This window comes from Ambystoma mexicanum, chromosome 11 (genome assembly GCF_040938575.1).
Source record: "Ambystoma mexicanum isolate Mex_15411 chromosome 11, UKY_AmexF1_1, whole genome shotgun sequence".
NCBI classification, from domain to species: Eukaryota; Metazoa; Chordata; class Amphibia; order Caudata; family Ambystomatidae; genus Ambystoma; species Ambystoma mexicanum.
The window spans coordinates 724,761,691-724,785,023 of record NC_090934.1 but is presented as its reverse complement, the minus strand read 5'-3'; the positions used below and the strand labels follow the sequence as shown (position 1 = coordinate 724,785,023).

The 23,333-nt window shown below is 44.6% G+C and overlaps 1 protein-coding gene across 1 annotated transcript in view; it reads left to right on the top strand.

Annotated features, from left to right (window-relative positions):
- OVCH2 (ovochymase 2) overlaps positions 1-23,333 on the top strand; it is a 1,298,878-nt gene that overhangs the window by 1,031,343 nt on the left and 244,202 nt on the right. Inside the window, exon 18 of the mRNA XM_069623602.1 lies at positions 15,781-15,976. Within this exon, the coding sequence (XP_069479703.1) occupies positions 15,781-15,976 (196 nt within the window). The remainder of the gene's footprint in view (positions 1-15,780; positions 15,977-23,333) is intronic.

The window sequence follows — 23,333 nt, the reverse complement described above, 5'->3', positions numbered from 1 at the left end:
TGGTTTGGGTGCCCTTGCCAATGTTAGATTATCATGCTGAAGATGAGATTATCAGGCATCACAGCAGGGGTGGCTCAACAATGGGGAGTGCTAGTGCACTGACCCCTTAATTTTTGGGCCCCTCCCGAAAACTACACAGGGTCAAAAAGAAATATATTTGCATCATGGAACAAGTGTTTTAACTCGGTCCATAATGTAAATATACTCTTAAAGTATTTAGATTCTTTGAAAAATGCACGGCAGGTGAGGCACAGCAGTGTGTATTGGTCACGGCTGGGGGATATCAGCGTCCAGCATGACTCATACGCAGCTGCTATAGAAGTGATAAGGGAGACCTTTCCTGATGTGGCAGCATTTAGTTCCCACTGTGGGAGCTTGAAATCAGGCTCATGTGGGGAAACAAATGACCCTTTATTCCTCCGTCTCCTTCCTATCTGAAACCGATGAAAGGGTCAGAATACTGATCCCTCAGCTAGCCTAATTCCAACGCAGGGTGAAGGGAGGCACCTTAATCCTGAACTCCAGCCTGCGGCCCATACTTGGAGGGAGTCCTTTGGTGTGAAAAGGTGTCACAGCCACTGCCCGTAGAAACGTGTTTAAAAAGTGTTTATGTATGTGGGTTTGCATGTTTGAGCACGTTAGGTATGTGTTTGCATAAATAGGTGTTTGTGTGTGATCGTGGGTGAAGTTTCCATGTGGGGGCAATCCTCACTCCCCCGTCAGGTGTTTGGTGTGGCGGGGTGCCTACATTCAACCAGGGAATTGTGTTACAGAGCAATAAAGACTATATTGATGTTAAAGGACTGTAGATTAAACTGATAATGTTCACTCATGCTGGCTGTGCCCACTGCAATGTAATGTCATATTGCTCTGTAACACACATTTCCATGGTGCAGGGTAGGTCCCCCCTCCGGCGCCATGTGTTTGTGGGGTGGGCAGCATGCCTGGCACCATGGACATTAGTTTTACAGGGTAGCATGGACCCAAAAATATCAAATGCTTGTTGATGAAAATTACTCTTTTGAATGTGTATGTATATTATAGGGTGTCAATAGCCACCCTATAATTAAGGTGAGTGAGACTTCTATAGGAACCCCTCCAAATTCTATTGTTAGTAACTTTTGATTCGAGTAGCAGATTTGACCGAAATTTCGAAAGTGATTAAAAACCCAGAGGCGCCCCCAGACTGCAAAGTTTCATAAAGATTTGTTAATGAATAATAAAGTTAAGTGTCAAAATATTATTTTTTCCCCAAAAGTGTGGCCTACTTCACATTCATTTTCCCATAGACAAACGGGGTGAATTGTTGCCAAACCGCATAGCCCAAACCGCTTAACGGATTTGGACAAGGTCTGAAACATCTTGGGCACGAAGCATTGACTCACGATCCATGCATGTTTTTAGTTGTTATTCTGTGCGTAGAAATTTAAATATTTTTGAGAAGGGGGTATCCCCTTCTGAAAAATAGATAGCTATGTCAGTGGGATTTATCGAAACTGATGCCTGAGATATCCACGGCTATAGCTGAGGATACAGGAAAATAAAACATAGGAAAAAAGCTGTTTGCAGGTCAAAAATATGCAAATGCCATCAGGCTAGACGTGGGCAGGGGTGGCTAGATGGCACTGAGTGACATTTCAGAGTTGGAGGGGGTTTAGGGACTGAGTTTGCAACACAAAGCTTTCTTTAGCCTCCAGCTATAGCCTTGAATAGCCGGCATCTCAAAACAAATTGCGTCACAGAAACAGCATGTGTTGTGGGGGAGGGGAGAGGGCATGGGAGGTGAGGAGGCCATCTGGGTAGTGGGGGAAGCTGGCATAGATGAGGGGGGCACTTGATGAGGGCCTGCGGGCAGGAAAGCATTTATTTCTTTCGGCCGTTTTGCAGATATTCGCAGCTATATCCGGGCTAGGAAGGACTCCATACACCCGCGAGTAAGAGTAGTGCCTGCGGCTATACATTTGGAGTGTCTGTGTTTTATTTCGGTTTTAAAGTTCTTTTTATAGGTATAGTGACGTCAGGGGTGAACAATAACTGGCCATGACCATGGTCAGTGACACGGTAGGTATTTGAAGTACTATCTATTTTGGCTGTGTGTTTTCAGACTTTCGTACATGTGAGAGTGTGGAGAAAAACAGAAGAAATTTGTTTTAAAAATTAATACAAAAAGGAGCCACCCTACTCTAGTCTTATATGCCCCACACACTGTAATTTAGTTTGTGTATTGTAACTCATGCTATTATATCTTGTGCCTATTAAATGTTTCCCTACCTAGTTTACTGTCATGCATTATTCCCTGCTTTGTTTAACTTCAGCTACTTTACATTACTACATGAGCTGTGTTGTACTGTTTTGATCTTTTAAGTTCTATTGTATTTTAAAACCTTAAGTGAGCCCCCCCTTAACTTACAATTTATAACCGTGGATATAATAAAAGTAAATTAACTGTAGCCGCGGGTATAATAAAGATTTTTTTTTCGTTATTATTTTATTGTATTTGTGTATTTATGTGATAGGTACTCCTTAAAATGACTGTTTTGGGGTCCACCTAGTGTAGTATTTTAGCTCATTTGGAGGACTGTTTTGATGTTATGAAAGAACACTGCATTTCCTTCATCGGTTAGGTGTACTCCATCATGTCTATAGAAATTGTCCATTTAGAACTGTATGTTGTTTGAAATCCATACATGGTTGTGGTCTCTCATGAATCCTGAAACTACTGTATTAACATTTCTCTGTGATTTCTCTATTTTATCATTAAATCTGGTGGTTCATCTCCATTTTTGCCTCTGAGTCGATTTGGAAAAGATAAAGATGGTGTGAGGAAATAGTTCCATTTGTTTTCCCATGTCTTGTTTCAACATTAAAGTAAGGGATACACCTAGTACATTCCCCAAATCATTGCCTCCACAATGAACTAGTGTGACATCTGGCTGCCTGTCCTTTACTTCTAAGACTGAACAATTTGGGAAAAACTAGGAGCCAATGCATTCCCTCCAATCCAAACCATTTAATTGTAAAATCTCTCAAACCAAGGTCCATGGTAATATTTAGTTTCTCACAAAAAGCCAGTAACCAAAACCACCAACTGTCTCCGATCAGCCACACTGTTTACAAACCAGCCATGCTATCTGCAGTCTTTCTCTGTTTCCCTGAAAATGATTCCTATTTTGAATTTCTAGTAGTTTGTATGCGCAGGGGATGTATGATGTGTGTGTCTTGAAGTTTGTAATTGGTTGATGGTACAGTTGTAATTATCCGAGGCTATGCAGCAGCTATCCAGTGTGCAGCGTTGCTACCCATGGGTAGATGTGGTCCACTCTTCAGCGACAGCTATATTAAGGCAAATGGAGCATTGTATATTTGTGGATGTGTGGTAGCCACGGCTATGCAACATTTTTGGTGGCGTAGCATTATAGATGCATTGAGTGTTTTGGGGGGTTGGGAGAGACCAGGGGAGTGGAGGAGAACCATGGAGAGTGAAGGGGGGCTGCAATGTGTCTTAGGGACACTTGGTTGGAGTTTGGGGGAGAGGGAATACATGTTTTAATTTTTAGTTTTTGCGAATAGCCGTGCCTAACTGAAAACGTCCATGAAGGACTTTTGTATAATCATGTGTATACAAAGCATGTGCGTAGGCGCGTCAATGCTTTTCGTCATTTTATTGGTTGTGTTAGTAGGCACAGTTATATTTATAGCTGCATCTATAAACATACATTTTCTGTGCAAAAATGTTCTCTTGTCTAATTTGAAGTTTTTTTGAAGGATGGCTTAGTTTGTTTTTTAGTTTGTAGAAAATGTACGTGTAGCCGCGGCTATAAGTAAGCTTTGTAGCCACGTTGAATATCTGCGGCTACTAGTGATGCTGGGCAGGGTTTTGTATGTGCTTCGGTGTTTCTAATTGGCTGGTGTTAACGTTGTAAAATGTGTACTTCTTTGTGATAGGTTGCAGTGAATATGTGTCAGCCATTCTATTTGTTTTCTTAGAATATATTCCTCTTTTTGTGGTTTTAATTTTGGAAAGTACTTTTCTCATTTTGACTGCAGAATTCACACAGTGCAGTCCATGTTACCTGTGACAAAATATGATTGGCATTAATTAGTTGTTTGTCCTTGTTTTGTTGAATTGATAATATGTTCATAATGGGGCTCTGTGTGTTTTCTATTACTGTATTTGTTAACAATTAAGTGGCCCTGCTCTATATATAAAAAATGGGTGGGAGTAAGTGTTGGAATCTGTTTGTTAGGCAAGAAAACGAATTTCAGTGAGGTGCATGACATAGAATCATTAAGTATACTTCCTGCTCTCAAAATAAAAGAATGATCACAGAGCAGTAGAACTGTGATTTTATTTACAATGTTTTCATAATCACTTATGGTGTGTGTTATAGTGATTTGTTTTGCTGAAGTGTGTTACTGTGTGGTTATCTATAAGAGAAAATGCAATATCTTCATTTGATTGGTTTTATTTCTAAATATACATTCATAAGGAATATAGGAACTGTATTAGTTGTGCAAAACTCATCTTATGTAAAATAGAAATGGAATGGATTTTCTGGTGCAAATTGCCCCAATAAATACAGGTGCAGTATGTGCTCAGCAATCCAATTTTAGTACACAAATTAGAGGTTGTTAAATGTTTGGATGGTTTATTGGAAGTTTCCATGTGCAACAGTTTAAAATAGGAAACACACTGATTTTTTAAAATGTTTTTGTTACTCTACTGCTACTTGATACAGAAATAGTGGCAGCTGTCAGTAGCAGTTTTACTGGGTACACTGGTTCTTCCATGGAATTAAGGTGAATATTTAGCATGCCCATAGTTACAGGTCCGACCAACGTGAGGGCTATAATAAAGACTGTGGGGCATTATTTGATGCAGGAATGCCCCCTTGGCTCTGGGCTTATTGCTAGTAGGACTGTGGCTCATTAGACTGGAGTAGTAATAGTGTATTTATTTGGTTGGAGAACAGCAGCAGCAGTGATGCTTTTTTACAATAAATTCCTGTTTGCAGATTATAGGCTTTGCTTTCAAAGGGAGGTGCAGGATGTTCAGTGCACATTGTGCAAGAAAACAGTAAGACGTGGCCTTTCTAGGGTTCCTGTCACGCCACTTACCCCAGACCCCCACTGGCAAGCCCACTTGCCAGGTAAGGTCAGGGCTCGGGGCTCCATTAAGGCCTTGGAGGCCTTGCATCCACTCCCAAGAGTCTTTTGGAGTCAGTCCTCATATTCACAATGGAGAACATGTTTGAAGGGGGACTACTTTTCATTAAGCCTGCAGTCAACATGGAGGCATTTGCATAGCTTGGCTCCTAAGAACTAAGCTATGCGGTACAGTGTTTTGGGTGTGGTGGCCTGGGACTACTTTACCTGGACTACTTTGTTGGGAGGCTATTTAAACCACACCCAAGCAACAGAGCACGCTTCGCGTTACTTTGCAGACTGCAACGTGACGCTCACCGTGTCCTGTGATACCTGTGAGCTTCAGGGCAACGAACCTGCAGAGGAGACAAAAGGAACATCTTTAATAGAATCTTACCTGCAATCTCCATCCTGTCATCCGCTGTCCAGTGAACAGCTTCTTCTGGGCACTGCACACCTACCAGAACGAAGCGACCTGAAAAGGAAAAGGAGAAAGACAACATTAGAAAAGGCATACTCCGGCATTGCTTAAGCCACAAACATTATAGGAAGCTTACCTGGCTTTTCACCTCACGGCCGGCATAGCTCCGGAGTTCCACACCCGCTGGAGAAGGACCGCGACCTGTAAGGAAAAGAGGAAAAACAGGTTAGCAAAGGCAAGACAAAGCAGCGCAGCGCATATCGCATTACTTACCGCATTACAGCGCACATCTCGTGCCATCATTTACCGGCGGTGCTCAAACCATCGAGTATGCCACGCTGAATCTCCCACACGCCTAGGGAGAAAGAAAGGACATTATTAATCACAGAAGAAAGGCAGGCAAGAACAATCAGCGCTATACAAAAACTGCTGCAATAAGACCTACCTTAAAGACACTTGAACGGGCACGAGCCAGTGAAGTAACTCGGTCGCCCTACGATAGTTAATCCAGCTGGGCACCATGGAGACATAAGAAATGGACCAATTGGCTCAATTATTAGGACAATTACGCGCCGAAGTTCATTCTGCCAGACAAGAGGCCAATGCTCTCTGGGGGGATTTAGTAGTAACCAAGGATCGCACTGAAGAGATCGGTAGGCAGTACCTACATTCACAAGCAGGACAGACTCCTTTGCCCGGAAACAACCCATCGGCACAAGCACCCACCTTATCATCCGCCCCAGTACAAATGACGCTACCCGGGGCAGTTCCCCTAGCATCACCAGAACGGTTATCAGGCGACCCAAGGAAGTATGCTGCATTCATGAATCAGTGTCGTCTTCACTTTCTTTGTAGGCCTGGTGCATTCCCCAACGACCAAGCACGGGTAGCTTTTGTTTTGTCATACCTGAGTGGTAGCGCAGCGGACTGGTTGGTGCCGCTGGTAAGCCATGATGATCCATTGTTACATGACTTTGGGTGTGCCAGAGGGAAATGGAGAAGCTTTTTGCTCGTCATACCCAAGAACAAGCAGTAGACAATGGACTCTTGCCACTCCGACAGGGGAATCAAGACTTATTAACATACGTTGCTACCTTCAATAGATGATGGTTGCTGAAGCTACATGGCCTGAAAACAAAAGAACCACGTTATTCCACCGAGGCCTATGAGGCAAATTGAAGGACGTTTTAGCCCAGGGGGTTGACCCTCCCAGAGACTGTACCAAATTCATTAATTTGGTTGTGCAACTAGATCACTGATTGCAGGATCGAAAAGCAGATCGGTCTAGGTCAGACACTCGGGCCGTGTATGTTCGACCAAGGGACAATGCATCACGTGTGCCTAAAAACACTGTAGAACCCCTGCAAATCAGAGGGATACGACCTCCATTAACAAAAACAGAACGGGACAAAATAAGGCAACAGCAAATATGTTTGTACTGTGGAAAACCAGGACACTTCCTTAAGGATTGCCCAGTGAAACCTCCAAGGAGAACAGTAGGGGCCACATAGAAGGACGAGGTCAAGGAGTCGGAAAACTACCCAGGTCGGCAAACGTAGAGGTCAGTTTGTCGAGTGTGAAGAAAGAGCCACCAACCTCGCATTTTGCAATACCAGTGATCTTAATTAACCACCAACGACCGTCTTGGATGCACGCCATTGCGGCATACATAGACAGTGGAGCAGTTGGGAATTATATCGATCAAGAACTGGCAGCATAGATGGGGCTTCCCTTATGTTCAAAGCCGACCACAGACAAGGTAACCACCGTGGATTAGACAGAAATCGCTTCCGGACCAGTAACGCAATGTACAGCCGGGGTAACCTTGCTGTACCAGGATGGACACCGGGAATCCATTTCTTTTGATCTCATCAAGGCACCTCAGTTCTGGCTAATATTAGGGATGCCATGGTTAGTTGCTCACAATTCCCTGATAGACTGGCGTGCTCGGAAACTGACCTTCCCCGCTGATTGCGCTCCTGCCTGCTATTACCGAGAGCAGAAACCTGACTTCTGTACCCCTGTGATTCCCAGAACGGCAGCATCAACACTTGGAGTAACTAACACCCTACCAAGTGAATACCAAGATTTCCAGGATGTATTCCAAAAAGAACAAGCTAACACACTACCGCCGCACAGGCCCTATGACTGCCAGATTGACCTCATTCCAGGTGCACAAGTTCCTTGCGGCAGAATTTATGCACTCACAGAACCGGAAAACCTCCATTTGAAATCCTATCTAGACCATACCTGGCAAACTGATTTATTGCCCATCTAAGTCCCCGGCAACCAGTCTTTTGTTCTTTGTACCAAAGAAAGAAGGGGACTTGAGGACCTGCATCGACTACCGTGCATTAAACCAGATTACTGTGAAGAATCGCTACCCCTTGCTGCTTATTCCTGAAATGTTAGACCAAGTCAAAGATGCCCAGATTTATACCAAATTGGACCTTTGAGGAGCGTACTACCTGGTCTGAGTTAAAAAAGGAGATGAATGGAAAACCGCCTTCTGTACTAAATATGGTTTGTATGAATACTAAGTCACGACCCTTATCCCAGAACCCCACTGGCAAGTCCACTTGCCAGGCAAGGTCAGGGTTCGGGGCTCCATTAAGGCCTTGGAGGCCTTGCATCCACTCCCAAGACGCTCTTGGAGTCAGTCCTGGCGCCTCTGGCATCAGACTCATATTCATTATGCAGAACATGTTTGAAGGGGGCCTACTTTTCATTAAGCCTGCAGTCAACATGGAGGCATTCGCATAGCTTGGTTCCTAAGAACTAAGCTATGCGGTATAGTGTTTTGGCTGTCGTGGCCTGGGACCACTTTACCTGGACTACTTTGTTGGGAGGCTATTTAAACCACACCAAAGCAACAGAGCACGCTTTGCGTTACTTTGCAGACTGCAATGTGACGCTCACTGTGTCCTGTGATACCCGCGAGCTTCAGAGCAACGAACCTGCAGAGGAGACAAAAGGAACATCTTTAATAGAATCTTACCTGCAATCTCCATCCTGTCATCCACTCTCCAGTGAACAGCTTCTTCTGGGCACCGCACACCTACCGTAACAAAGCGACCTGAAAATGAGAAAGACAACATTAGAAAAGGCATACTCCGGCATTGCTTAAGACACAAACATTATATGAAGCTTAACTGGCTTTTCACCTCATGGCCGGCATCGCTCCAGAGTTCCACACCCGCTGGAGAAAGACTGCAACCTGTAAGGAAGAGAGGAAAAACAGGTTAGCAAAGGGAAGACAAAGCAGCGCAGCGCATAGCGCATTACTTACCGCATTACAGTGCACATCTCGTGCCATCATTTACCAGCGGTGCTAAAACCATCCAGTACGCCACGCCGAATCTCCTGCACTCCTAGGGAGAAAGAAAGGACATTATTAATCACAGAAGAAAGGCAACGAAGAACAATCAGTGCTATACAAAAACTGCTACAATAAGACCTACCTTAAAGACACTTGAATGGGCACGCGCCAGTGAAGTAACTCGGTCACCCACGCCGACTGAAGACTACGTACCCCTGCTAAGAAGGCAGGACGGAGAGCACGCCTAATACAGCAACAAGGTGAGGAGAGGGCCTAAGGGGCTGAAGCTAAAGAGGTGTGGTGGGAGGATACTTACCTGAGTCGGCCAGTCTTGAACCCAGCCCTCCTGTGTTTTCAGGCTAGACCTCCTCGAAGACACCATCCGGAAATCGGAAGAAGGTTCCGGCAACCAACCAGGGCTGAGTGGCATCTCCGTGGATACCAGGTGAGCGTAACAGTTCAGTCACAAATATTGGGAACATGAATCATGATAAATCATGTGGTGCGAGTCTCCTGGGATGATGTGGATGATGCGTACTGGAAATTGTATGTGCACCCCAAAATAAAAATGCTTCGGGCTCATGTGTTACGTGCGTGGAAATTGTCACCACGTCCAGTAGGTGATTCCACCAGTGTGACGCCACCAACAGTGAATGAGCCCTCGACTTTGGCATCAGTGTCAACTCCACATGTTCCAGTTTTACTGTCTGACAATGTCTAAGTTATGAGAGTTATCTCTGATCTATGACACCAATGGCTAGCTGTGGGAGGTGGTGTAAATAAGGATTGGGACAAGTTAATAATGATTTTACTTGGGCTGCAGCTTTTTTGGCTTACATGTGGTCTTATATCTTCACTGTAGTTGTGATTAGTAGTCGTGCAGAATCAACCTCCACCAATTAAAGGTGCTGCGAGCAACAGCCAGAGTCTTGAAACACATGCAGCACTGTTACACTCTATTAGAATAGTCATTATAAATGCTAGAGAGGTTCACAGAGGTGGCTTCATTTTTTGTGGCATTGTCTTTGTAGAGTTGTAATTTCTTTTATTTTATGTTTTCCTTACCAGTTGGACATTTGAACATGTCTAACATTGTGCAAGGAAACACTGAGCCTTTGCCCTTGTGTCAAGAGAGTTTGTAATCCTAGACACTGGTGCAGTTATTTTCCCCTAATTGTAGCTGCTTTTCAGGGCACAAATAAAGGACACATGTGGGTGTACAGCATAACATTTCTTCAGAGTGCGGACGCAATCCCTTTTTTTTTTTTTAGGCTGGCAATCTTGCTCAAGTATTTGGGTACCGAGATTTTATTTGGGTTGTCATGTTGTCAGTGCAGATGCTTACTCACAAGACCACAGCACTTGTTTCGTTTTGGGATTTAGTTTTGCAGGGAATATTTCTCGACAGATTGTTGGGTTTGAAAGGTGAGAATCTTTTATACTTTGCCATATTTATTGGAAAATTTCCTCTCAGGTAAATTTTCTGTTGTTCAATACTTTTTTTGAAAGTTCAATGCTATTTTGTCTTGCGCACCTTTGTCTAAGGAGTAGGTGTATTGAACTACATTTATATATTTCACTTTAAGAAATATGTTCACTTACTGTTCCAGCTTTTGATTTTTGCTATGGGGCAAAAGTACCTGGGCATATGTTGTTTTTGCAGCTGGTCATTTTTTTCCCTTTTACGTGCTGGCTAAATGCAGTTAGTTGGGGTTGTGCGATGTATGACAACAGACACCAAGAGAATGGCAATAAAAACAAGGTGCTTGTAGCATGCTGCTTAACCAAAGTTTGTGATGCTCAGCAAATAATTTAATCGCACAGGGCATTAACTAAAAAGTTCCCAAAGCCTGCAATCTTTTATACATAATTAAAAAAATAGATATTTATACAGCTAAAGTGACATGGGGGGTAAAAAATCAATGGTGACCTTGGTCTCCCATCCATGCAGTAACCAGGACTGACCCTGCTTAGCTTCAAAGTGAGGAAAGCCAGCCCCGTTAGCCCATGGTGTCTAATAAGTGAGGTAAAGTTACAAGACCACTCGGTGCAACATGGCTTGAGGGGGCTGCCCCTTCCTCACTTTGAAGCTAAGCAGTACTGTGCATATATTCATGATCATATGTTATTATTGCAGCCGGTCATTTTTTTCCCTTTTCCTTGCTGCTTAAATGTGGTTAGTTGGGGTTGTGCGATGTATCGCAACAGCCACTAAAAAACCAGCCATAAAACAATGGGTTTGGAGCACGCTGCTTAACCAAAGTGTGTGGTCCATGGCAAATAATTTTATCTCACTGCACATTGCCTAAAAACATTGTGAGTTCTCAACTCAAAGCCTGCAATACGAAGGCCGTGGCTAGTGGTCTGGTAGCACTTTCAAATGGACAGTGGGCACAGCAAAGGCTGTGCCTGCTGACCATGGCCGAACACCACCCTAGTGGTTTGAAAGCATTCTAAAAATCTTTGGAATAACAAAACCCTTGAAAGGAAAAAACATCAGTTGCAGGAACGTTAAGGTGAGCAATACATTGTAACAAAACTTTGAAATTCAAGGAAACATCTGTAGTTGCAGGGACATTAAGGTGATAACTTAATGCAACAACACCCCTAAAATTCAGCTAAAACCACCTTAGCTTTGCGACCCCTGTTGCACAGTCTATGACCACAATGATGACATCATAGATCACATCAATAATTGCATGTTGTATGAGAACACTGATGACATTACAAATGGTTCCCAGTCAATTGGTCGAAAAAATTTGGTCGACAGGACAATTGGTCGACACCATTTGGTCGAATGCCAAATGGTCGAATTTTTTTTTTTTTTTTTTTTACACTTTTTTTTCTTTTTTTTTTGGGGGGGTCCCCCCCCCCAACCCCCTTTTTTTTCTATTTTTTTTTTTTTCGACACACGAAAACCCACAAAACACATATATATATAAAAAAAAAAAAATTCGACCATTTGGCATTCGACCAAATGGTGTCGACCAAATGTCCTGTCGACCAGTTTGCTGTCGACCAATTGACTGGACACCATTACAAATCACATCACTGGTGACAACACTAATTACCTTGAATATAACTGATTGCATCAATAATGGAATTAGACATAACATCATTTATAAGTTAGCTCATGAAAACTCTGATTACCTTAATAACAATTTAGGCCGTGGACTTGGCCATGACAAATGCTGGGGTAACTGGCCAGCACCAAAGGCCATAGCTAGTGGTCGGTTAGTGTTATAAAATACCAATGTGGAGGCCACCAGGGGGCGCAGGCAAGCTGGCAGCCTGAACGTCTAGCTCCGGCCCCTGCCCTGAGTTTTTTGTGGTGGCTGGCGGAGTTGTTGGACCCGCAACCTCTGGCAGGAGGTCCCCGCGTGGGTAAACCTGCCCTACGGCTGTGGGGTGGGGCGAGGATCTGGCAGCAACACTACTGTATACGGTCTCCTAGAGGTGACGTCACCTTTGGGCCATTAGGCGGAGACAGAGAGACGCAATATCGCACTTTACCTCTGAGGAGGGGCTGTCAAGGGCGTAATGCTACCCGGGGCGAACCCCCCACCCCGGGTCTGTGAAGTGACCCTTATCGCTGAAGGCTTGAGTGGGCCAGGAGGGAGTCTTTCGACGAGGTGCCCTATGCGCCGGGCAGCAAGCACAGGCTTCGGAGGGAGGAGGAGGAGCTTGGCAGCCCCATTGGGGGCGGGTGCACAGCCTGAAGCAGGGGAACAGGCGGTAAGCCCTGTGGAGCCGGAGGGCTTGGTAAGTGCAAAAGCAGCAGAGAGGATCCCACGAGGCCCGGGGGCTGGGGGAGGCGGGCCCCCGGAGAAGGAGCTAAAGCTTGCGGGCAGCTGGTGATCTCAGATCCGGACAAAAGAGAGAAGCTCTTGGCCCAGGAAGTGCAGTGCTGGTGCAACTGCCCGGGGCACAGCAAACTCCAGGGGAAGATTTGCAAGGCTGAGCAGTGCAGGCTATGGATGGATAGGGTAATAACCCTGCGCAGTACAAGGAGAGAGCAGTGGAGAAGTGCAGACATGTGGGCTTGTGGCCCAGTAGAGGGGGTTGCTTCCAGCCTGGCAGGTGCAGCAAGCACAGGCTCACAAGTGTCGTGGAAGGTGGAAGCTTAAAGGTTGGATTGCCAGCCGCTCGAGCTGCAATATTAAGACTGTGGTGGTGGCCATTAGGGAACAGGTGTGGTCTTTTTTTGCCCCCATCGTAATATTGTTATGGGCCACCGTAGAGTACAGAAGAGGTGGCCAAAGGGCCTTGTGTGTCTATGCCCCAGAGGAAGCACTGAAGGGTGGCACAAGGCAAGGTGGTGGTGGACTGCAGTGATGCACAGTGTTGTGGGCAGCCCCCCTGGAGTAGAGGCGATACAATCCCCTGCCTTGCTGAGACGAGCCGGAGTAAATTGGTTGGTGGCAGGCATCCCAGGGCAGAAAGCGGAACAGCAAGCCCTTGGGGAGACTCAGCCCAATAGCGGAAAGGCCGTATTAGGTGAGACACCCCCCTTGGCAATAGGTGGAGGTGTGGTCAGAGTAGGACATGCACAAGATGGTGGGGGGTGCAATAGACTGAATCAAAGGAGTGGATGTAGGTGAATGAGTTGGAGAGACACCCTCAAGCAATATCGATATGGCGTCAGCGAGAAGATGGCGAAGGTTAAGGGGGGCGGAGACACCTACCCTTGCATGGGCAAGATTGTCACGATTAAGAGTGACATTCATGCCATCTTGGAGGAGATACGAGGAATTAGAAGGATATAGGGGCTAAGGTGGCTGACCTTTTGACGAAAGTGAGCACTCTGTAGGCGAGAGTGGAGGGGTGAAAGCCAACCAGGCCTCTGCAAGATCCTTGAGGCACAGACTGAGCATAGAGCAACAGGGAAAGTGGGCACCCCTCTTGCGTGCCCCGCTGCAGCGCAAAGGCATGTGACATGCTGCCATTCACCACCACCCTAGCAGACAGGTTGGAATACAGGACCACAATCCACCCCTTCCATCCTGGGCCCATTCCTATGGTCAATAATACTTCTCTCATAAAGGCCCAGCTCACCCGTTCAAGTGAATATTTTCCTTCCTCACATTCTGGACCGTGCCAAGAAGTCCCACTCACAACTCTCTTTGAAAGTGAGGAAAGGAATTCTTCCTTTCCTCACTTTCCCCAGAAGCTCAATGTCTCTAGAGCTCTGGTTCACTCTATGCTAGAGTACTTCAATAGCCTTTTCCTTAATCTACCCTCTTCTTCCTTGCAACCCCTCCAGCTAATCTAGAATAGGGCTGCCAGACTTATCCTTGGCCTCAAGCTCAGGGACCGCATCTCTCCAGCCCTAAAAGCTCTCCACTGGCTCCTGGTTGCTGCAAGGATCAAATTCAAATCCCTCTGCATCATCCATAAGGCTGTCAGGGGCCAGGGAACACACTATCTGCAATGGGCTCTCACTAAATACTCACCCTCCAGATCTTTACGTTCCTTCGGCGCCAACTTTCTGTGTGTCAAGCGCTTCGCTAAACAGCGATCTGGTGGCAGATCTCTCTCCTTGGCAGGCTCGCTTCTATGGTCCGGCCTCCCCCTTCCTCTTCATCTTGAGCCGGATCTCCTCAAATTCTGGAGACTCCTCAAGACTTTCCTTTTCACCTCTTCCTTCCCTTCCTCCCTCCTCTGCTAAACCCCACAGTTGCTGAGATTGGTTACAAGGGCCCTTATGTGTCCTCTAGGGCCCTGGCCTCCTAAACCCAATCGCCTCAGCGTCCGGCTTCCTCCCTGAACTTGCCTTGGCACCCACTTGCCTATGCCACCACAGGCATGCACTTATTTATTTGCAGCTTACCTCTCACCTAGGCACTACAGCTTCTCACTCCCTAACACTTCCTTCTGGGTATACCTAGCACTTACCGCCACTCCTTCATCCCTTCTTTCCCTCTGCACTTGCCCTTTCTGAATGCTCACAAGGCCTAGTAGGTCTTCTTCTATCTTTCAATTATTCATTTGTTTTCATTCCCATGTTCCCTCCCTGTTGCCCTGTGGGCGCTTTGAAACACAATTTACTTGATGCATAAGTGCCTTACAAATACAAATAAATAAATAAAGGTTGTAGCGCACCCACTCCCCGGCCCGCTCCTCCACCGGAGCCAGAATGCAATGCAAGGTGTCTGTGTGTGAGTCAGCAGCTCGCACCGCAGAGCTCCCAAATAGAACGGGCAGGGCCACCAGATCCCTCACATCAGGCACGGCAACAGTAGTGGGACTTGCAATTCACCCCGGAAAGCACTCCAGCACCCCTCGGTTCAATGGGGACCATCACTGCGCAATAAACTCAGTGCCTGCTATCTTCGCTGCAGCCCGCTCAGCCGACTCAGGATGTTTCCACGTCACAAGGGGTGTTACGGTGGGCGGGAAAGGGAACAACCGCTGCACCGACCCCTAGGATGCATGGTCTGTGACAGTCACGACAATGGCAGCAAGGTAGGAGCATATAAATCACCTCTGCAGGCACCGGGTCTGGGGAGCCTAGATGCTAGGCAGCCATTTTTCTTTGCACGCAACAGGATAAAATTGATTGATATCTCTGGCTAAGATGGAGCCTAATTCTACTTGTTCATGAATAGGCTAAATGGAAGATAGTGTGTCCAGGCTGAGCTAAATATCCCTTTTCAGCATGAAAATCAGTAATATAAAGGTCTATTATCATTGGTTGCAAATATACTATCACAGCATCCAACATTTGTGCTGAAATCCTGTAGGCCAGAGTAAAGCTGGACATTATGCAGACTTAAACTCATGGTGGGTGGATGGATGAAAAGTGGGCGTATGAGTTAAATATGGTACTATTGTATTTTAATAAAAACTGAATATGGTTAAATTAATGCAGAGATCATAATTTCTGTCTTTATAGGAACGTTTGGTGAAGAAAATTATTCTTTATCCTAAATATAACAAGACATCAACAGATTATGATATTGCACTCCTGCTACTGGACAAACCCTTCGAGTTTGATGATTATGTTCTGCCGATATGCCTGCCTGAAGCAGGTGCAATGGTGCTGTATTCCTCTTTATGCGTAGTCACCGGATGGGGTGCCCTTCACGAAGGTAAGTAACCTTTTTGACAAAATGGTCCAAAGATATATCAAGGTTCAAACTTATTACATTTCTTTATAGTTGGGGAATGCAAAAATGCTTTGTTTTGAATTTCAAAAAGTGACAGCAAATACTAACAAACATCTGTTCAGTGTCCAGGTTGGTTCATGGGACCCTATGTATAATTTTGCACACTGAAACATGTGTTGAGGTTTATGACATTATTAAACTTGCACATGATTGTGTGCTCATGTGGGTCCATTTGAGCTCACACCTTTTAAGAATGGCTGCTTTTATCAGTGCTCGGTAATGCTTATCCACAAATGGAAAAGACTAGTAGGGAACGAGAGAAGAAGAGCACATACAGCAGCTACCCAATGAATTTCATTTGAAGTGTAAGCAGACCTAGGGACATGTGGGACAGCTTACTTTTTAACTTTTATTTTTTTTAGACTGCTGTTAAGGAATGCCTTTTTCATGTTTTGTATTGTATGCTTTCTTTTGATTTTATTGTTTTGCTTTTATTTATTAACCTTTGTGTATTTGCTTTAGATGTTCTCCATACATTTTGCAATGGTAGCAGAATAGCCAGTTACCATTTCCAAAATAAGAGAATTTAGTGATGTTGACATGGGATGATCTGTTGACATTGGAAGGAACAATTCGTTATTCTGATTTCTGAGCTAGTCCGAGAGCTCTGCCTGAGAAGGGGAAAGAGAGTGAGTCTTGTTATGAGCCTTAGAATGGGGTGAATTGGGTGGCGGTTTTGGGTACAGAGGGGGGCAAAGGTTGTCAGGGGTCTTTTTGGGGCATGGGTCTCATGATCAGCAACCATGGATCATCATGGAAGGGGAAGGAGGAGCTGATGCTAAGCCACTCAATACAGATCCCACCAGCCCTTTTTTTAAAAGGCCACTTTGTTATATTAACACTACTGGAGCTTGAGAAATCTGACAAAATAAAAACTCTATTTTAATGAATAACTTAACATATGAACAGTGGTTTGCCCTCAGCCTTGAACCACCCTCGAAACACTGCCTCACTATGTATGCCCTTTAGGGAGCACAGTAGCTGAAGGCACTATGGCCCAATGCTCAAAGTGTCAGATGTCAGCAAAGAGTGAAAGCATTCAATAATACATTCACTGGTATCAGGGTGTCAAACATTGGATATAACTGGCAAGCATTAAAGGGCACAATTGTAACATGGTAGCAACCATGATTCCCTAGCACGGTGTAATGTAGCCCGAATGTACATTACAGTGATGCTGATGGACCAGTAAGACCCAATTCTGTCAAGCACATGTAAAGTATACGTGGACATTACTTGCTACTGAGTCAAAACACAATCTTGCCCTCCAAACGAACTTGCGCCACAGTCAGCAATGTACAGATCAAAAACTAGTGTTTATTTGTACAGACAGTAATGTGTGTACATCTCAATTTGCCCTTTGATGACACATGTTTCGGCATAACTCATTGCCTTTCTCAAATCCGGGCTTATCAACACAAATCATAATACATAATGGTAACATCATGATTGGAAAATTGACAATATTTTGATCACAAGAAATGTCACATGTAGTTGTATTTAAGACAGACTGTGACACCTACCCAGACAGGAAACCCAACATTTTTGTATCAATAAGTTGGTGCAACAACCCCCAGTTTTCCTCCTCTTACTTGCTACTGAACCTGTGCTTAAGATATCAAACAGCAATGTAGGTTGATAGATCAGTAAGTCACAAGAAACATGGTGGATTTAAGCAGCACTGTGGGGAACAATTGGGAGAGAGTAACGCCTCCACTATACTCTGGGAGGTTGTTAGATAAGGCTTTGCTCTTTGTACCCAGGGGAACATCAGGGTTCAATGCTTCAGAACCTGATGCATAGATGTTGTCAAGACTGTCATAGTAGCATAAGATAAAGCAATGCAACCCTGTTCCTTGCTATCCCTATGATTGCCCTCTTCCCCCTAGGTGCTCTGTCCTTCAATTCAGTGAGTGCACTGAGGGTAAATAATTGATCCACACCTTTTCTGAGAAAGAAGGGGATACACGTTCTTGCTTAAAATCCTGGTGCACTAATGCCGATACTGTACAATGTTTCACCCTTCTCAAATCACTAACAAGTTACGTTTTTCATTAATTTTGGACTGGTACAATATATTTTATTCAGTAGTGGGGCATAGAGAGCATCTGTCCCTGGTGATCATCATCCTCCCCCACTTCAGTACATTGAATGATACAGTGAGAGCTATGCCAACGAATCTCAGGACATTTTACTGAAGTTCAACTTTGTTGCAAAAATTATATTTTTCATTACAAAGTATTTCAATGAAACATTCAGAATTTACTGTACTTTGCATTGCATTTTTGGTGTGTATTTTATGTGTATTTATAGAGCGCTTTACGCCAAAGTGCTTAACAAAAATAATACTGTGATACATACAAATCAATGGTAAAATAACATGATAGTCCAGATGTTAATGGGAGAGGAGGAGGTCTTTAAGGCCAGAGCGAAAGAGTGGGTAAGAGAGAGTGGTAGCGTGTTCCAGTGAAATTCGGCCAAGAAAGAGAAAGAACGAAAGCGGGATTAGGCACAAGCTGGTCAGGGGACAGATAAAAATAATTGAGACTGGGAGTGAAGAGAATGAGAGGGAGAGTAAAATGACAGCAAGGAACAGAGATAAGAGAGGGTGAGATTGTGGAGAGACTTAAAGATAAGACAGAGGAAATTGAATTTAAGACAAGAGTGAAAAGGTAGCCATCGAAGAGAAGAGAGAGCTGAATAAATTGAGTCACAAAGGGCAATTGAAAAGAGAAGGCGAATAGAAGAATTAAAGATAGATATTTAAGAGGGCTTTGCCAAGAGGCAGGAAGTCCAAAGAGAAGGCAAGATCAATAGAAAAGAAGAGAAAAGATAAGAGAAGCAATTCACAAATTAGAAGCAGGAAATGTAAGAAAAGGTTGGGCCGTGCGGATATTAAAAAGATGAACCCTGCAAGAGCAAGAGAGAGATTAGATGTGGGCAGTAAAAGAAAGAGAAGAATCTAAGTAGAAGTCTAGATTATGGCTGGATAGAAAAATAGGAAGCAAGGAAGGGAAGAAAGGAAACAGAAGCAGGAGAAGATGGTGAAGGGATGGTTGAAGCAGAGGAGAAAGAACCTCAGTCTTAGAAGGATTAAGAACGAGGTAGTGGTGTACCATCCATGATTAGATCACCAGAAGGCAGGAGGTTGAGGTAGCAGGAATGGAGGAGGAACAGGCAGAAAAGCATGGAAAAAGCGGAGTGTCATCATCACAGAGATGGTGAGACAGCCAAAAGAATGAAATTGTAGGGACATGAATCTGATTCGGCCATACATTAAAAATCAAGAGGATAGGCCGTACTGTAAATGGGGTTAGTTGATCTTCCCATGATTAGCAGGTGAAGATATTAATGATTGGCCTTTCTATCCATCCAGTACTTGTCTGTGCCTTTCAGCTTCAGTTGATTCAACTTTGCTGGCATCCAGTGGATCCGGTAATGCGTTTTTGGTGACTCATGCATTGCTGCAAGTTGGTATGAATCTTTGGGAATTTCCCATATCCAATTGGGCCGCTCTAATAGTGCCATCAGGGCCAGCAATGCCCAACCCGTTCCACATTTTTCAACAAGTTTAATTTAATTTTTTGAGATTCACCATTAGATTCTTCTAATTGATACTCAGGTCTCCTTGACAGAGACAATACAAGTCAGAATTGCTCTGGGCGCATCCACTGGGGTACTGTCAAGCAAATGGAAGGCTTCAAACACTTTAACTATTCAAAAATACTTCAGATTTCCTCCTTGCAGTGGTCAGACGTCACTCACAGTTCTCCCATCAATTTCAGGCTCCTATGGTGTTTTTAAGATTTCACCTGTTGTATCTATTTGTTTGCCATTCCAGGTCAGACAATACACTGGTTTAACTAAGAGCGCAGTGTTGGGGGTTTTCCATAGCACTGTACCTTCTGCCTTTGCTGTATCATAGTGTTTACTCTTGGTCACTTTCTGTAGAATATTTCTCACTATACATTTGTCAGTAAAAAGAAACATACTCCCCTAACAAAGCTCACCCCCTATGGTGTGCAACCCTTGGTATGCAGCCATCGGGAGTGGAGTTTGGGCTGGCAATGCACTCTTTGAAATGTTCTAGGTGGCACTTGATCTACAATTTCCACGTGATTCACCTTCCTTTCCCTTCTCTAACCTGTTGCGTTGACAGCGTGTTGGGTACAGGACCCTGTGTGCCACCACTGTGACTGTGACTGATGAGAGAAGGCATTCTTGCATGCATTGTTGCTTACCTTCCCTGGTAAGCCACACGCAGTGCCTTCCATGAGCTGTTGAATTAGACTAGTATTTCACTTTTAAAAATTACAGGACGCATGTCGGAGTTCCTGCAGCTTCTCCATCAAGACTGTGTAGGATCAGCACATACCAATAAGCAATCCCCCTTACAGCTCTAATTTGCCACATCCCGCCCATGGCCACCTGTGGACCTGTGAGAGGGACATCATTCCACTGCATGTTCACAACAGAGTTTATGTGCTAACATTTAATTAATTGCACATAGTCAATATAGGGATAATATCTTTGCTATCACTAACAAAGCAACCCCAAACCCTAGCAAAGGATGGTTAATCCAATGTAACGCCTGTTCATCTTTCAACACTTAGCAAATCTTATGTCACTGTGGACAGATTATTTTGTTGACATTGAAGTCCGTCACTGTATTCAAAGTACTCCATCACTCAAGCTCTGCTTTCGGCATCTAGAGCTTAAGTGGTGAAGGTATCAATAGGGTCACTCTTATTCCCATCTCTTTCACTATTTTCCTGGCCTCTTTAAATGATTTTGATAGTGGTGATTCGGCTGGAGATTAATCATGATAAATAGTCAGATTACTTTCTTTCCAAGGGATTGCCTTCCTTTTTATCTCTTGCTGAAGCACATTTTCTTGACTAAAATCTGGTTTCCTGGTACCCTTCTCCCCATCCGAATGCCTTCTCACTCTAGGGCTTTACCTCCAGTACTTCCTAAAATCGTTCCCCATCAAATCCAGTAATATGCACATCACAGGATTGGCAGCATCAGATGCCCCTGTTCCCACAGGCACATGGCTGATTGTGTTTTTCCTCACCTTTGATTTCAGGGCACAGAGTGAGTTTGTGAGGGGGGCTTTATAGCGTTAACCAGTTAATAGTTTCTGTAGCTGTTGCCCTCTTCTTTTTCACAGTGTCTACAACATTGTCAACCTTCCTGTTGATGTATTTTATCCCAGAAACTAGAACATCTATTAAAACCGTAGGGACTGATTCACAGAGTGTTTTCCAATGGGATTGCACAATTATAATACACTTCTGTGAATCAGGCCCTTAATTTCAGTTATATCAGCTGCTATCCTTCTGCGCAGATAAAAGAAGTCATTCAACCTTTCTCTCTTGTGGTGAGGGGTTTGATTGGTCTTTCCAATCAGTTGGCAATGCAGGCCATCTGGGGTGGAGAGCTGAGCTGTTAAGATGCCATTGTCACCAAGCCCAGGTTTGGGAATGACTCTTTGACTAATAACTGCTGTAAAATATTTTTAAGTGAAACATCCCTCCTTCTTATGCAATGTAATAGCTTTAAATTATATTTCTAAAATATGTATTCTTAAGAAGTACTTTGAACCCTAAACATAACCTTACACCCTTTCCAACCATAATCTTCACTGTGACCTTTGCCCTAACGAAACACTGATCATTAACCATTATTTCTAGTTTCTTTCAGCGATGCACAGCAGATTGATCTTTTACAAACCTACCCTAATTGTTAATTATGTTTGCCACACCACAGATCTTGTCCCTGTCACTAGCCCTCTTAGGTTCCTCCTCTTCCTCTCCACTCCTAGCCCCAACCATACACTTGCTTAAATCAGGGTGTTCTTCTAAAGCATTTTGCTGTCCCAGTCTAGCCATGATCTATAAAATATTTGTAATATTTGTATTTATTTGTTTATATAGCGCTTATAAATGAATACCTTCCGCCCTGACCCTAACCTAACTTTATCTATTGCATTGTCCAAACCTTTATTGTAGCTTCTTACATTAGGCTATTTATTTTCAATTAGTACCTGTGGGTGAGGGGGTGTGGCTTCGACCTCCCAGCCAATAAGGAGGGTCAGAATGGGGGCTTTCCACATGCTTCAAGTCTCCTCAGAGCTGGCGGCCCCTATTTCCCTCGCCAGATACCAGGTAAGTGAGTGCTTCCCTTCATCCCCTTCCCCTCCCCTAACCCTCTTTTCCACATCTCATCCCCACCCCTGACATTATTTGTATCACCCCTACCTCCAGAGCCTTGCCTCCACACCATGGGAGTGTCCATGACCACCGCCCCCATCCCCCAGCAGGGGCTGTGGTGGAGAAGGGGTAGGGAAAAGCATGTATCTGTCACTGTGCAACAGTAAAGAGATCAGGCAACAACACCTGCAGTAGGCAGCTTCTCTGAAATCCCAACACAGGAGAGGTTCACCAACGTCACATATATTTGTATTGATATTCCACTGCTCACACCATCCAGTAACCATTCATATGTGTATTAAAAGTCACGTACCATATATAAAACATCAATACACAGTAGCCCCACACTTAATATTCATGTTTAAATACTTGTCACTCGGTAAAGAACACTCAATGGGGGGTCATTACGAGGTTGGAGGTAAGTACCGGTCATTACCAGCATGGAGCAAATACTGTGTCCGTGCTGGTACTAGACCGCTAAAAGCTCCACCGCCATCCAAGCCATCTGTATTAGCGGTCACCGCTATTAGCGATGACCGCTAATAAGCGGAACCGGAACTAGCGTCATCGCACAGGAACGGGAAAGAGCATGGCGGCCATCTTTAAAAACACAATCCATTGCATCCTCTGTAACCAGGAACACAATCCCGACCACACCTCTTCCTCACCTGTACCATAACCTGCTGCATCTAATAATGCCAAAATCTCTCAAAAAGGAGCGCTTCTCACAGGAGGAGCTGAACATGCTCACCAAGACGCTGCAGGAACATGCAGAGGTAGTTTTCTCTACCAACATGTCCCGACACGCTTTGCTGTGCAAGAAAGCCATATGGGCGGAAGTGGCGCAGAAAGTGAGTGCCGTTGGCACCACCTCGCGCCCACCAAACGACATCCAGAAGCGCTGGGACAACCTGCGCTTACGCGTGTGCAACATCCTCGCGGTCAACAGGAAACAGTGGATGGATACAGGTGGTGGTGCGGGCTCCCCCATCAAGTTGCAACCGTGGGAGGAGATCTGCGCAAGCACAATAGGTATGGAGGCCATAGAAGGAGTGGGGGACATG